General features: G+C 51.1%; 1 protein-coding gene across 1 annotated transcript in view; it reads left to right on the top strand.

Annotated features, from left to right (window-relative positions):
* Positions 1-13285, top strand: part of LOC127037853 (zinc finger protein 560-like) — a 463505-nt gene extending 450220 nt beyond the window's left edge. The window contains exons 4-6 of the mRNA XM_050930000.1: positions 8781-8907; positions 10729-10811; positions 13086-13285. Of these exons, the coding sequence (XP_050785957.1) occupies positions 8802-8907; positions 10729-10811; positions 13086-13253 (357 nt within the window). The 5' untranslated portion in view covers positions 8781-8801 and the 3' untranslated portion in view covers positions 13254-13285. The remainder of the gene's footprint in view (positions 1-8780; positions 8908-10728; positions 10812-13085) is intronic.
* Positions 13286-16790: the final 3505 nt, after the last annotated feature.

Raw genomic sequence — 16790 nt, 5'->3', positions numbered from 1 at the left:
CTGGAGGAGCTCCCACTCCCTGCTACAGCCCGGGGGCTGCAGCAGGGGCACAGAGCTTCTCTGGTCTCAGGGCAACAGCGAGGCAGGGGTAAAGGAGTGATAGGGTGGGGCTGGTGGGGGAAGGGGTGGAACAGAAGTGACAGTGGATGGGGCCATGGGTGGAAGGGGGTAGAGCCACAGACAGAAGGTAGGGGCATGGTTCTGGTGCTGGGGCCCCCACACTTGTTCTCCCTTTCCCGGGGGTTTGGCATCACTAGCCCCGGCTTAGCGAGTAGGGTTCAGTGGTCCCCATAATGTGGGGTGCGACTCCTAGGGGGACACAGAGGAACATTCATGGGGGCACCTCAGGACCTGAGCCAGCCCACATAGAGGGCAGGGAGGGAGCACCACTCTGCCACAGCTCTTCCCCAACCCCACCCTCAGCCTGAGGACTCTGGCTCCCAGCCCGGCGTCGACCCCTTTACCCCTGTCCGCACCCCTCACCCCAGCAAGCAACAGCCCCACTCCTCCCAGCCCCGGTTCTTGACCGTGGCTTCCGAGGGGCCACAGCCATGGCTAAGAGGGCACAATGTGAAATGTTTGGGGACCACTGGTTTAGGGTGACGTCCTCAATCACTTCTCTGCAGTCCAATAAAAGCTATTCCTCACTCACCTACCCCTCCATCAGGACGGACTAGGTATGTTCTGCTGCCCTTCACTCATACAGGAAGGAGAATAACATTTCATTCCACTCAATCCTAAAGTCATTTGTAACCCAAGACCATCCCAAACTGGTCATTTTGGGGAAGCGGCCCCATCATGCTGCATAGCTAGGCAGAGTAGGTGTGTCTATGCAAACACGGTCTGTTCCTGAAGTCTTTCCCCAGCTCCTCACTAGGTGAGAGAGGGGAGCTCATTCAGACCCTGCTTTCGCTTAGTATTTAAAAACTCCTTAGTGTCCCTATCTCTGCCGGCCTTAGATTTCTCCTCCTGTCTGTTTTTTCACAGCTCAGATGAGGTGACCGAGTGGTTAAGGTGATGGACTGCTACCCCATTATGCTCTGCCTGCATGGGTTCAAATCCCATTCTCATCAGAGGCATTTAGTCTTCACCCTCCTTTATAGACAACCATCTCCCCCTTTGGTACAATAACAGATCAAACAATGTTGCTTGTGTTACTCAAAATTGGGTCAGTTAGTAAGCTTAGAGAGGACTAATAATGCCCCTACCCCCCAGAGTCTGGCAGAAAGCAGCACATTTATTAGCTTGATAGCTAAGCTCAAAAGAAGGGATGGGGGAGGGTGTCACACTCATACTCACGCTCCCAGGACAGGCCTGGCAGTGGAGATGTCAGGATCCTTTAAGGTAAGTGTCCCACAGCGCAGCGATGGACGGTGCGATGAAGATCAGTCTCCCTGAGGTGCAATAGAATGTAACACAGTGAACCACTGGCCAGATGGGCCGGGTGAAGGGCATTCACTGGAGGTACAAAGGAGAGTGGGAAAGCCACTTCACAGGCATTCAAAGCGGGAAAGGACACAAGCTGGGGGAGTATAACAGACCTTTTGAGCATACAGGTTATACAGAGCATACAGATCACTGCTGCTCCTACAACATCATAAGTTCTCAAGCAGCATGTTTCTTACTTTGCCCATCTGTCAATTTTGATGATTATTGATGGAAATATTTTGCCATTGGGTTGTGTGTTTACACAGAAATTGACATTTACCAACAAATACACAATTCTTCCAAGCCTGCCTAGTCTGCAGTTGATGGGTTTAGAGGGACACATTCACTCTTCCAGGTCCCCATTCCAGGCCTGTGCTCTCCAGGTTGTCAACTTCCCGCACTGCTGGGATCCTTCCCTCATCTCCCCCCAAACCACTGCCCCACCCCCACTTCTGGGGTCCCCTCCCTACACTGTCTAACTCCACTGCTGGCAGGATCCCTTCCTGTTCCTTTCATTTCCTGCCTCCACTCTGGGCAAAAGCTCTGCACTCTTCCCACACCAGAAGTTGAACCCAGGCCACCTGGGTGAAAACCAGGAATCCTGACCACTAGCCCATAGGGGACTATTGTTGCATCTGACGAAGTGGGTATTCACCCACGACAGCTCATGCTCCAATACGTCTGTTAGTCTAGAAGGTGCCACCGGATTCTTGGCTGCTATTATTACTACAACTCAGGCCTTGGCTACACTGGAGAGTTACAGTGCAGGTGGTGGCTTTACAGCGCTGTAACTTACTCCCCGTCCACACTGGCAAGGCACATACAGCGCTGTATCTCCCTGGCTACAGTGCTGCATGTGCTCCACCTCGACGAGAGGAATAAAGAGAACAGAGCTGGTGATGCAGCGCTGGGGTGCCAGTGTAAACAGTGATTAATCTTACTACGCTGTCACTGACCTCCGGAACCTTCCCATAATGCTTTTAAGTAGAGATAACGCTCTTTGTTTTGGTGTGATGCCTCTGTTTGCTTTGCTGTGAGCTCAAGGCTCCCGGAGCTGCTTATCTAAAAACCAAACACAGTTACTGTTTGCAGTGAATGAGCAGAGGCAGGGGGATCCCTTTGGAACACCCACAGCTGGTGTTTGCTTGAGGAGAGAAGCAGCCGGGTGGGCACGGGGGAGGGGGGGTCTGTTTTGGATCAGCGGCTTATCTGGTCTGTGAGGAAAAGAACAAAGGCGGCTATTTGCATTTAGTGAATGAGAGAGGGGTGGGGGAGGAGGCTTGAACTTGCCAGGCAGGGAGCTGACACAGTGTCAGCTCCAAAAATCCACTCGCTCTGTCTCCCCCACGCTCCGTGTCACACTCCACCCCACCCTCCTCTTTTGAAAAGCACATTGCAGCCACTTGAATGCTGGGATAGCTGCCCATAATGCACCACTCCCAACAGCGCTGCAAATGTGGCCATGACAGAGTGCTGGTAGCTGTCAGTGTGTCCACACTGCAGCGCTTTCCCTAAACAGCTGTAGGAAGACAGCTTTAACTCCCAGCGCTGGACAGCTGCAAGTGTAGCCAAACCCTCTCTAAGCCGACCCCTTATGAGAACAGCAGGGACTAGCATGACTAGATGTCCCGATTTTTGGGTCTTTTTCTTATATAGGTGCCTATTAACCCCACCCCCATCCCAATTTTTCACATTTGCTGTCGGATCACCCTAGCAGGGGTTGCACACAGGGCTGCATTAACCTTCAGGTGCTGAGGTTTCCCTCTCTCCATTCCCAGAGCCTGTGATCAGGAAACAGACATCAGGGCTCCCAGGTGCTGCACAGACCATGACTGAGATCAGACCCCATATTATGCAAGGTGCTGTACAAACCCTGGGCAACACTGAGACACCCAGGAGGTTCCCCTCAATTTCCCTGAGCCTCTGCTGCCCAACTTCTTCTGAATCCCTCTGGCTCACCCCCCCCCCCACAAAAAAACCCCACCTTTCCAAACAGTCCTTCTTTCCTTGCCCCCTGATTCTGGTTTCACACCCTGGGACCATCTCCTCTCTTTGTCTCTCCCCCTCCAGGTGAAGCAGAAATGGAGGCAACTTCAGCCACTGGAGTCAGCCTCAGCGAGCACTGCAGCCGGCCCCGGGGGATGGGGGGGTGTTTGCAGACACAGAAAGGGAGCAGGGGGTGCTGGGAAGAAGGCGGCAGGAGAACAAAGCTCAGAGACCCAACATGGGGAAATTCCAGGGGGCGGGGCTCGTGACACAATCCCAGGTGCGGACAGCTCCTGGGGGCGGGCTCTGGCTCAGCTCGGGGGCAGGGCAGCTCCTGGGGCGGGGCTCCAGCACATAGCAGGGGCGGGGCAGCTCCTGGGGGCGGAGCTCCAGCACAGAGCGGGGCGGAGCAGCTCCTGGGGGCGGGGCTCTGGCACAGTCCGGGGGCGGGGCAGCTCCTGGGGGCGTGGCTCTGGCACAGCCCATGGGCAGGGCAGCTCCTGGGGGCGGGGCTCTGGCTCAGCTCAGGGGTGGGGCAGCTCCTGGGGGCGGGGCTCTGGCACATTGTGACGCGGAGCCCGGGCTGAACAGCTGCTTCCTGGTTCTCCACGTGCTGCCAGCAGCGCTGGAGCTGCCCGAGCCAGAGCGGAGCCGCTGTTGTCAGCTGCAGCCAGGATCTGCCCCCCGGCCCCGCTGGGATCCCGGTGGGGACAGAGACTGGGGCCCGGGGGTTCCCCTTGGTGTGGCTGGCGGGGGCGGGAGGGGAGAAGCCGGAGCTGCAGGCGGGGAAGGGCGGTGGGACATTGTGACCCGGAGCCCCCGGGGAATGAGAGGCGCTGGGGGGCAGGAAAGTGACTCTGCCCCAGGGAGCCTGGGAGAAGCCTTGAAGGCGCCTCGGCCCCAGTGGAGCTGCAGGAGGATCCGCCCGCCCGCCCCGCTGGAATGGGGGGGCCGGGGCCCGGCCGTCGTGTGGGGGGGAGGGGCGGACCCCGGGCCAGGCGGGGGGGGGCGGTGTATTAAATCCCTCCCCATAGCAATGTGCTACTCCCGGGCACTGCGCATGCCCAGTAACAGCCGCTGAAGCCGCTGCCCTTCCCCCTGCCCGGACCAGCCGTAACGTTCCGCCGGGCGCTGGGGGCGGGGCTGGAGCGGGGCGGGGAAGTAACAGGGAGCGTGGGAGGGGCGGGCGCAGAGCAGGAAATTGATGGGCGGGGGGGGTGGATCAGGCAGCTGGAGGCAGGGTTCGTGGGGGGCTAAAGGGCACAATCCGGGCTGGGGGGAGGAGCAGGAGTTGAGCTCAGGGGGAGGCGCTGGCAGAGCCCCCCCCTTTGGTGTGAGGGCGGAGGTGTCGAGGGGGGAGGAGAAACCGGAGTTGCAGGGGGGGAGGTCACTGGGGTGGGGGTGTAGATCTGTCTCTGTGCAGCCAGGACATTCCCGGGGTGGGAGGGAGGTGAGTTAACTGGATCCTGTCCCTGTTTTTGCCACTTCCTCCCACACACACATTCTCTCAAGATTTCCCCTTTTCTCTCTCATTATCACACGTGGCTATAAAATCCAGGGAGATTCTCCTCTCCCCCCCCCAATGATCAGCTCTCTAATTGCCTCTGATTTTCCCTTTTCTCTCCATACTTCTCAAAGGTCAATTTAAAATCACTCCGATGGGGGGTGGATTTTCCCACCCATTTTATCTGCAGCGATTTGTCCTTGTTTGGGTGGGAAATTGTTGCCCTAGGGTCATTCCCCAGAACATGGCTCCCACTGGAGTGGGATGGGATGAGGTTCCCGTTCTCTGCCAGGGCAGGGAAGGGAAGGGAGGAGCACATCCCCCATGGAGACTGCCCAGACCCCATTTCCCAATTCCCCTGCGGCCCCCTTCCATTGTCCAGGGAGTCTTCCAGCTCCCCCCCCGCCCTTAAATCAGCTCCTCAAAGGGCTCTGAGCTGCTCACGTGAATGGTTGCCCCGTGGCCGGGGGGGACCATCACATTCTGTTTATGTATTGGACAGTCATATAAAATCCAGTCCAACAGTCCCCCTTTTCCACTAGTTATTTAATAGCAACATCAAATCCCCTCCGATCTTGGTGGTTTTCTCTCATGTTATCAAATGTCGTTTGTGACAGGGTTCTCTCTGCGTGTGTCAAAGATTGATATAAAATACCCCAAACATTTGCCCCACTTCTCTCTAGTTGTTTTATTTCTAATTGAATATGATGGGTTGTTTCCCAATGTGCTAAGATGCAGCCGCCTCTGGGGTGGATCCATGGTGGCTATTATTTGCTAGTGACAGCCCGTGGATCTTTCTTGCCCTCCAGGCCGTCCATTCTCCTGTTAAAGAAGCACTCCCCAGGCTCCCTCTGCCTGTGTGACTGGCCAGCAGGAGGTGGTGTTAACTTTCTAGCCACTTCTCACACTCTGTGAGGTAACACTTGCAGGGGCAGGGAGGGTGTCTGTGTGGGGAGATTGCAGCTGAAGGGGCATTGTGGTAGGGGGAGGCCTCTGGGTGGCTGGGCAGGGGGTACCCTAGTCAGGTTGGTGGGTTGTGGAGGTTTGGGGTTTTCGGGGGTGGTGGTTCTGATGTGCCCATCCCTGAGGCTATGGGTCCTGGAGGTGGGTATCGCTGGGGGCCTGGTGGCTGCAGAACAGTGGGGGTGGGTGTCTCTTGGGGAGGCGGGACAGAGGGTTAGAGGGAGCCTGGTTCTGTGCCAGGGGCTCTGTCTGTGCTTCCCCCGCTGGTTCCTGGTTTTGTTGCCATGCCCAGTGCACAGAGCTGGGGGAGGGGATCCCTGGCACTAGGTGAGGGCATGCCAGGGAAGCAGAGTGATGGGTCGCACTGTAAAGCATCAGGGGGTCACACTGGGCAGAGGAGGGGGTCCCAGGCAAATGTCAGGGTAGATCGTTCTGGAGGGTGGGGAAGTTCCTAGGCAGGCAGTGAGGGACTGAGTTCCCAGTGGGGGGGGGTCCCTTGAGGGGGTCCCTGGCTGCTGGGGGCTCTTGGTGGGGGGGAACCCTTTGGGATTCCCAACCTGGCAATCATGGTGTGGTGGGGGTTCTCTGGCCGGTGGGGCTTTGAGGGGTATCTGGGGTCCCTGGCCAGGGACTCTGGGGGCTGCGTCCCAGGGAATATCTGATGGGATCCTGGCTGGGGGGTGTCTGGGGCCCCTGGCTGGGGGGTCTGGGCTCTGGGTACTAGGGGGTGTCTGGGGGCTGCTGCTAACCATGATCCTTCTCTCTGGTCAACTTGTACCAGAGTCCTGGCTCCTAGTCACCAGGTCACCAAGTCCATTCCCCAGTCACGTGCCCTGTCACTGTGATAACTTTCTGTCCACTTAGCAAACACTGTTAGTGTGAATTCACAGAATTTACTTTTCTCCTCTTTTGAAAACTGCAGGAACTTTCGGTTCCGTTTGGAAAATTTTTGCCCCCAGTCCTTGTCCTAGATCTGCGGGGGTGAGGGAGGTGGGAAGGGAGTCAGCACTGCCACACGATGGTCTTTTCCACAGCGTTCTGAACTCATTCTTTCTGAAATCCGGTGTCATTGAGACCGTTGTTAATCCAGAGTCACTGTATGGAAAGACAAGGAGTGATTCCAGATGGACAGTGGGTCAAATGAGATCAGCCATTCTCCCTGTGAGGAGGGGCTCCCATTAGCTGCTCTCCCCAGAGAGCTAAAGGAGGGAAGCTGCTCATACACTCCGTCCCTCTCTGCTCAGGATATTGGGGTTCAGCTTCCTGGGTCAGATGCTGCAGCCTCCATTGTGATCTGGGAGGCCAGGCTTGGCAGCTGCTGCTCCCCCAGTGGGGCTCTGTGCTGGGAAGTGACCTTAATTAAAGCTTCTTCTCTGCCCGGCCCAGGGGATGACTTTCTGCAGCTGGTCCTAGCCCCCTAGGGCAGTCCTGGGCCCTGTTACTACTAAATTCTGAGCCAGAGTCTCCAGGTAACTGAAAGACCTCAGGGAATGTCCTAGGGTCTGGCAAGAAAGTGACTCTGCACAAACACCACCACCTCATTTCTCCTCCCATTAGCGGTTGCCAGGAGGAAATCCAGCCATGGGAGAGCAAAGCCCCCAGGAATGGGACTGTCCCAGCCAGAGGGGCAGGGAGAGAGGACAGGGGAAGGAGAGACTGAAAGGGGCAGTGGGAGAAATGAATGTGGGGGAGAGATTTCCAGCTCTCTAGTCCACCCAGACACATGTATTGCTGCATCCTGGGGCAGAACCACTTTCCAGTGAACAAAACAAGGATCAGACAGAGCAAAAGCCAGTTCCTGACTCCATATTCCCCCTGCTGGGGTGTGGCTGCCGTGGGGTCAGTGTCTGAGGGAATCCCCCACAGTGACTCCTTTGGTTCTGCTCTTTTCTAGCCTTGTGTTCAGAGAAGGGGTGAGGGGAGAGAGAAGGGAGGTTAAAAATGTGTCTGTGGACTTAGCCTGGCAGGAGGGGCCAGGTCTAAATTGTAATAAACAGATTGAGCATTTCCCAGCATGACAGAATCTAGGGTGTCTGTCTGCAGGGAAAGGGCCTGGGGGAATTGTGATGTGAAATTAACTAAAACCGGTTCTGAAACGCCCACAACTGCCCTTCTCCCCCAGACAGGCTGCAGAATGTTTTGCTCCAGCTCATCCCAGCCTGGCGTGGGACAGGGAAGAGAAATGGCTGCAGTGGAGTCAGTCCAGGTAGAGATTATCGGGGGGTTGCTGGTGGGTTCCTGCTGGAGGAAAGGGAGAGCAAATACACCAGAGGTGGGAAGGTTTGCAGAGTCTGGTTTGGAGGTTGGAGCGGGGCAGGAAATTCACAGCGTGGGGAAAGGAGGAGGCCAGGGTGTGGCAGACCTGCTGGGAGTTATTTACTAAGTGGCCTAGATTCTAGGAACAGACCCAGGAGGTTTGGAGGTGGAAATGCCCTAATTTGTGAAGAGAGAAAATAACCCACCTACATGGAGCTAGTCAAACTGACCAGACTCCTAGTGCTGGAGCCTGACCTCATTAACCATCAGCTGCTGTGAGATATAAAGGGGACACCCATGAGTCAGGCTTATTGGAGCTGCCTCTCCCTTCATATCCCACTCCTCACAATGAGGAGGGTGTTGGGCATCCTACCAGCGAGCTCTCCCTGGACCCTGCTAGGGGCTCCATCTCCTGTATCAGTCAGTGGCTAGTAGGGGGGTGATGGATATGCTGGGAGAGATAAGGGGCTCTCTCTTCATCCCCTCACCCTGGCATTTGCTGGATACTCTGAGCCAGGTCGAGGTGGGACTCTCCTGACTATGATCCACCCAGAGCTTCCATTTGATTCACTCTTCTCTGCCACAAATAGTGGGGCTGTGAGTGGGGCAGCAAGTCCTTAGTGTTGGACTCTTACTCTTTCAGGGGCTGGTGACCTTCAAGGAGATGGCTATGTATTTCACCAGGGAAGAGTGGGCTCTGCTGGACCCCACTCAGAGAGCCCTCTACTGGGATGTCATGCAGGAGAACTATGAGACTGTGACCTCGCTGGGTAAGGGTTCCTGTCCCTTCTGTTCTTGGAAGGGGAAATGAAGAGTGAAGGTTCACGCCACCCCCACAATGCCATCTGTACCCTGTCCTGTTTCAGCATCACCCCAATAGGCCAGTGACACACATAATACCAGAGACCCTCCTCTGCTGCAGAACACTTTGGGAACAGAGCACAGGAGCCGTATTGCACAGTGTCAAATATCTCCTGTTTGCTCAAGTGAAACTGGAGGTTAGGTCTGGCATAACTGTCCCATACCCCTAATCATTTTTGTTACCCTTTTCTGAACCTTTTCCAATTCCAATATTTCTATTTTTGAGATGGGGTGACATGTGCATGCAGTATTCAAGATGTGGGTGTATCATGGATTTATTTGCTGTTTTTACAAATATGATCTATGAGATATTCTGTCATATCTATCACTTTCTTAATTATTTCCTACATTGTTCACTTTTTTTCACTGCTGCTGCACATTGAGTGGATGTTTTCAGAGAACTATCCACAGTGACTCCAAGATCACTCTCTTGAGTGGAAACAACTAATTTAGACCCCATCATTTTGTACGTATAGTTGGGATTGTGTTTTCCAATGGGCTGCACTATGTGCTATCCTGTCATCTAGTACTGCTAAGATCCTGGATTCAGTAATATCCCTGCCCTTCCTGTTCCCTTTCTCCACCGAACCCCGCCAGCCCATGCTTCCTGTTCCCAGCTTCCCCAGGATTCTCGCACTGTCTCTGAACCTCTCTGTCAGCAAGAAGCAGTGCCAGGGACACTTGCCCTCTGTCTGGAGTCTTCGATTTCTGGGACATGGATTTACTTTCTCTGTGTTGTAAGAGGCTCTGTCATAATGAGTGTCTGTGATGTTACCCAGAGTACAATCTGGACTGTTAAATAGCTGTACCTCAGTCCTCCAGCATGGGGTGCCTTTTCCACTGTTTTCCCGCGAGAACAGCCCCTCTTGGCCAATTAACACACAGTCTCCAGCATGTAACTCACTCCCAGCTACACAGTATTGAGTGCTGCTAGACAGCCACTCATGAATTACACCTCAGGAGAAAACCAGCAAATTCTCAAGTGCCCAACTTTCCCCCAGAAATGTGCATCTTGCACTGTCCAGCACGCTACTGAACGACCCAAGCTCATATGAAGTCTGTCATTTCATCAGCGGAAAATGACATGCACCAGCTTGTTATCCCAAACAGAGTTTCCAACACACTTCAATCCACACATACTGGTTAGATGAACAATAAACCAAGCTTGTTAACTACCAAAAACTAAAACTAGGCCCAGTCCATGAAAGGGGCACTCCCAGGAGAGACTGTACAAAGGCTGGAACATGAAACACCTTTGTAAACCTGAGACAGCTGCCTTGGGGACAATGACAGGGAGAATCCCCCAAAGTGACTCCTTTGTTTCTGCTCTTCTCTGGCCTCCGATTGTTCCTTCCAACGTGGAGTACTTTGCACTTGTCTCTACTGAATTTGATCCTATTTACTTCAGATCATTTCTCCCGTTTGTCCAGATCATTTTGAATTTTAATCCAATCCTCCAAAGCACTTACAACCCCTCCCAGCTTGGTGTTGTCCGCAAACTTGATACGTGTAAGAGAGAGACTGTTACTGGGAGGGTTTCTCCATGTGTCAGAGGGTTACACCCTGGTGGGAGGGGGCTAGGCCTGTACTGGAATAAGGTCACTCTGTGCTTCACAGTGTGCTAGAACCTAGAATGTGCATTAGCAGGGGAAAAGCTGGGGGGAATCGGCTTGGGGAATGGACAAAAGCCTAGTCTGAATTCTCACACCTTGCCCTTTTCACCCCGGCAGGCCAGAGAATAACATCCATGTTTCGCTGCAGATCATCTCGTCCTCCCAGGGGCAAGGAAATGGCTGCAATGGAGCTGGCTCAGGTAAGAGATTATCAGGGTGGCGGGCTCTGCTTGGAGGTTGAGGAGCAGTAAATGCATAAGAGGGTGGGAATTGCTAGAAGTGGTGGGAAGCAGGAAATATCTCGGGTGGAGAAAGGGAGGGGACAGCATGTGACAAACCTGCTGAGACTTGTGTAGTGTAGGGCGTGATGGGTTGTCACCCCCAGGAGGCAGTTTGTGGAGCTTCTGGGAACTGCTGTGTCCTCTAACCCTCACGCTGGGCTGGCCCTTCTCACACTGCTTTGCTGGAGATTTCGCCAGCCTCTCCAGGGCCTGTTATCACCCAACACAACAGCAGGTGGCGCCATGCAGCCAACTAAGCTACCTGAGTGCGTTACCTAAGCCACTCAAGGACAGATAGAAGACAAGAGCCAATTTCCCACTCCCCAACCTTGCACACTTGCTGTAGTATAAATCCAGAATGATACCATCTTATAGTGCACAGGGATCTCTATAATGCAAGCTCATTAATGTAGTTCCCCTTCCCCTCGATATGGGACAGATGTGCACAACAAGCTGAGATTTTCCCCAGACACTTCACTCAAAATACGCTGGTTAAGATAAAGCATCAAACAAGTTTATTAACTGCAGAAAGATAGATTAAGTGATTATAAGTGATAACAAACAGATCAAAGCAGATTATTTAGCAAATAACCAAAACTCAGACTAAGCCTAACATACTAGATGGATAGAATTTGAATTAGCAATTTCTCACCCTGACTGATGGTACAAGCAGTCCCCCAAGTTTCCATACACAAGCTAGAAATCTCTTGATCCTGGGAGCAGCACTTCCCCCACATCCGTTTTTGTTTCTCAGGTGTTTCCAGAAGTTCTCTTGTGTGGAGAATGAGGCCAAGAGATGATGTCACACCCCACCTTATGTAGCTTTTCCATATGGTGGGAACCTTTTGTTCCAAACTCAGTTCCTAGTCCAGTTTGTGGAAAAATACAGGTACTAAAATGGAGTTTAGTGTCATGTGGTCTGGTCACAGGCCCTGCTGAGTCATAGTAGCCATGACTCATAGGCTGGCTGAAACATTCACAGGAAGGCTAAGCTCTTCCACAGTCCATTGTCTTTGTTGAGCCATCAGCACTGTCTGGCTTCTTCATTGTTGTACCTGAAAGGCTCATTGTGGGTGTTACCCAGAGTAAGCACATTTGAAATACAGATACAGAGTCAATATCCATAACTTCAGATACGAACATGATATGTGCACACAAATAGGATAATCATATTCAGCAAATCAGAACTTTTCCAGTGACACCACACATGATGCATCTTCTACAAAATAGATCATAATTATGTCCTAATCATATTATAATCATACCACTATGATGAATATGGGGGTGTAGTGTCAGATAGGTCCTAATTTCAAGGCACAGGAGTTGGGAATGGAACTTCCCCTCTTTGTGGAACAGGAAATAACCATCCAGCCAGGGCTGGGACAACTTCCCAGACTCTCAGCGATGGAGCCTGAATCTACTGACATTTCATTAATTACCACCAACCCCAATCTTTGTGGCAACTGTAAACTTTATCAGTGATGATTTTGTACTCTCTTCTAAGTCATGGATAAGAATGTTAAATAGCACAGGGCCAAGAACCAATCCCTGCAGGAACCTGCTAGAAAGAAATCCACTCGATCATGGTTCCCCATTTACTATCAGAGTTTTTAATCTATTTAATGTATGCCGTGTTTATTTTGTATCATTCTAGTTTTTTTTAGTAAAAATATTGTGCTAATCAAGTCATGTCCCTTACGGAAGTTTAGGTATATTACATCAATACTATTAGCTGCAACCAAACTTTTGATCTCATCCAATAAGGATATCCCGTTAGTTTGATAGGCTCTATTTTCTCTAAACCTTTGTTAATGGGCACTACAATTCTGACCTTCTAACTTCTATTCTTTATGATTGACTTCCCCTTTCTTCCATATATTTTATTTGGAGAGTGCTTGGATTCCTACCAGGGAGCCACTATCAGGGTCCAGAGACAGCCCCATCTCCTATATTATGCTCTGGCTAGTAGCTATGTGATAAATGTGAAGACCCTGCTTCTGTCTGTCAGATGGGAGACACAAAGGTTCTCTCTTTCTACCCTCTGATGCCTCCTGGCTGCTGTAAGCAAGGTGGGGTGGGACTCTGTTAACATGTGCCTCCCGGAGCTTCCATTTCCCTGGTGCTGCTGTTCCGTGAATAGTGGGGTTGTGAGTGGGTCAGCAGGTACTGAGTATTGGACTCCTGCTCTTTCAGGGGCCGGTGACCTTCGAGGAGGTGGCTGTGTATTTCTCCAGGGAAGAGGGGACTCTGCTGGACCCCACTCAGAGAGCCCTCTACAGAGATGTCATGCAGGGGAACTATGAGACGATGGTCTTGCTGGGTAAGGATTCCTGTCCCTTCTGTTCTTGGAAGGGGAAATGAAGAGTGAAGGTTCATGCCACCCCCACAATGCCATCTGTACCCTGTCCTGTTTCAGCATCACCCCAATAGGCCAGTAACATACATACTACTAGAGACCCTCCTCTGCTGCAGAACACTTTGGGAACAGAGCACAGGAGCAGCATCACACAATGTCAAATATCTCCTCTTTACTCAAGTAAAACTGGGGTTAGGTCCAGCATAATGAACAGAAGCTTCCTACCCCCAGCCTTCTCTCAAACCCTGAGCCTTCTCTACCCAAACCAGAATGTGCTTGGGGTGTAACAAGCAGGCGGCTGGAGTCAGAGCTGCCAGTCCAGGGTTACTTATCATACAGACACTCAGTGCGTCCTTGAACGCTGGCTGGGAGTATCCAGACAGGGGAGCTCCAGCAGCAGAACACTGAATCTCACCCAGGATTACAGATGACACAACTCCTCGCTGATCTGGATTGCACCCCAGCATGTGAAAATGGCCTAGGTTGGTAGTGACATTTCTTGAGACATGGAGAGTCTTGCTCCCATATCACCAGGTGTAATAAAAATAACAGGAAAGGCCAAATATGGAAAACTGATTCTTCAGCTTGCTTTTGACCTGCATCATATTTTGCAATATATTCCAAATAAGGAAATTAACGTGCAACGTATGTGTCATTGTTTGTGGTTTTAAACTGTAAAAGGCTTGTGTGATTTTTAGCTCAGGAACAGTATTCCAATAGCTGTCGCCCCCTGCGTGCTTGTAACCAAGAAAAGAGCCTCAGGCTGAGCTGATTCAAATATTAATCCTGTGGTCGTTTTCCACAACAGCCTCAATAGGTCCCTGTGATGGAATGTAAGGCTACATCTAGACTACCCACCGTATCGGCGGGTTAAAATCGATTGCTCGGGGATCGATATATGGCGTCTCATCTAGACGCCATATATCGATCCCCGAGCGCGCTTATATCGATTCCGGAACAACACCAACCCCAACGGAGTTGCTGATTTGACAGGGGGATCTGCGGACATCGATCCCGCGTGGTGAGGATGGGTGAGTAATCCGATCTTAGATATTCGACTTCAGTTACGTTATTCACGTAGCTGAATTTGCGTATCTAAGATCGATTTCCCCCCGTAGTGTAGACCAGCCCTTAATGTCTTCACACCTTCCCCCTGCAGGAGAATGGCTGTTTGACCAGCTGTTTGCCTTGCTGTCTCTGAGGAACTGGTCTGTGGGTGTTCCCCAGAACTGTAACTTTTTCAGTAATATCATACTGTAAAATCTCACAATTTTACATACAGTGTTACTACACATTTTAACAGGAGGATAATATTCAGTAGGTTATGTGTTTTCTAATGATACCTCACAAGCCATACTGGGTACAAAATTGATCATAATTTTCTAGAAGAGTGAACACAGGGGTACAGATTGACACAGTGTCTGTGTGTGTGTTCCCAGCAGATATGTGGGTATTTCAATCCCTCATAAGCACAATGTTTGGCATCTTCAAGGACCTGGGGAACTGGTCCTGGGAATTCACTAGTTTAGCAAGTGTGAGACTGCATGAAATTGTGAGACACTTTGGTATTAATAATAAAACAATATAATCTGATAAAATTGCAATGAATCATGCTAGGTATGCCATGTAAAGTGTCAGTGAAAATGTTATGATTTGCCAAGTATGATAATTTTGTTTCTATGTTTCTATCACCTTTGTATTGTGAGTTACAGATATGTAAGGTATATCTGTATTTCCAGACTTGTGCAGTTTTTCTGGGTGACACCCCCAGACATATTGGCATCAACATTGCCTAGCATGTTTGATGGCCCATTGAGGGTCATCAGCTGTACAATGAACCTATGGACCAAGGGGATACACCTATTGAGTCAGCAAGACATGCCGGGGTTTGCCTGTGTAATGAAACCTCCAAAGCTTTTCCATGCCATGTGCTGTGAAGCTTGTGTTTGGGACACAGGAAGTACAAGCCACATGGCAAAAGGAATATAAAGCGCAGCTGCATCATCTCCATCTTGTCTTCAATCCCCCTCCTACCTCTGGAGCAACTTCTCTACAAACTGAACCCTGGAACAAAGGACTGAATGACCCATCCAAGCTGTGGATGCGTTCCAGACAGACTTTCAAGCCAGCAACTCACCAATACTGCTAAGAACCTGATATATCCATTTTGGAATGTATCTGACTGCTTTTCCATTTAAATTCTTTCTGTCTTTCTTTCTTTTAAACCTTTAGTTTAGATGCTAAAGAATTGTCTGGAAGGATGGAATTTAACTTCATTCTTTCATTTGTTCTTTCTTCTAAACATTTAGTTTAATTGCTAAAGGATTGGCTGGCAGCATGGTATTTTGGATGAGATCCAAACCTGGGTAATGTGGCTAACCTTCTACCCACCCACTTCCTGGATCCAATTAGGATCACTCTCCTGCTGCCCTCTGGCCATGCTGTATCACAGTGAGCAGAGTTTTTAAATAACCTCTCACTGTACGGGACCTAGTTGCTGATTAGGAGTCAGAGAACTGTCATGCAATAAAGGGGGCCGTGTGATTTCTTCTTTCAGAGTCTCGTTAACCAGTGTGTGGGATCAGAAGCACAGTTTGTGACTGGTCAGTGAGTTTAACTTCAGTGTTAACCACCAGTATGGGGAGCATCTGCTCTCCCTTTTTCAGCCTGCTCTGACCTTGGCATTTTCAGTGAGGACTGCCCCAGGCACACTAGGTCACACTAAGCACTGAAGATAAATTAACAGAATGTTTTTGATGATCAAGTTGTATGAAATCAACTGAACTCCTTTGTTTTCTTTCATCTGAGCGGAGTTTCTGGTTTTCCAACGTGATATGATCTCCCAGCTGGAACAAGGGGAAGAGCCATGGGTCCCAGAGCTCCAGGGTTCAGAGGAAAGAGAGATCCTGAGATCTCCCCGCACAGATGAGGAAACATTAAACCAACTCAGAATCTGTAAGTGCCTGAAGGAAACATCTAGGATGCCCTACAAAGCTCTTGGGAAGTCTCTCAGTTCATTATTGTCCATAGCAGGGGTCGCATCCGCAGGGTAAATATAGCTCAAGGCTTCCTATAGATGCTAGCAGACACCGGGCAGTAGCTTTCTCCCTTCCCCCTGTGAAGTTGGATGGGATGTGAAGGCTGAATTGATCCCCTCCTCTCTCCTGTTGGGGGAGCTGAGTTCCTGATTTTTATTTGTCCTCTCTCCAGCACTTGTTTTGGTTTGGCCTTCCCCTTTCCATCCCTGTTTGAGGTTTCTGTCTCTATCACAGCAGGTGATGCAATGACGTGTGAGGTTCAGCACAGACCAGAAAAAGAGCAGGGAAACCAGCCAGGGGAGAAAATGGATAAATTTATTTCCTGTCAGGGAACTCAGAAGGGCCTTAAGGAAACCAGAATACAGCAGGAAATCTGCAGGGAAAAGCAAAAAAAATACATGTGCTGAGTGTGGGAAAAACTTCACTTACAGATCAGGCCTTTCTCAACATCAGAGAATCCACACAGGGGAGAGGCCCTGTGAATGCAATGAGTGCGGGAAAGCT

The sequence above is a fragment of the Gopherus flavomarginatus genome, chromosome 20 (genome assembly GCF_025201925.1).
Source record: "Gopherus flavomarginatus isolate rGopFla2 chromosome 20, rGopFla2.mat.asm, whole genome shotgun sequence".
Lineage (NCBI taxonomy): Eukaryota > Metazoa > Chordata > Testudines > Testudinidae > Gopherus > Gopherus flavomarginatus.
Note: the sequence above shows the minus strand (reverse complement) of the source record. Positions and strands in the feature narration are given on the sequence as shown.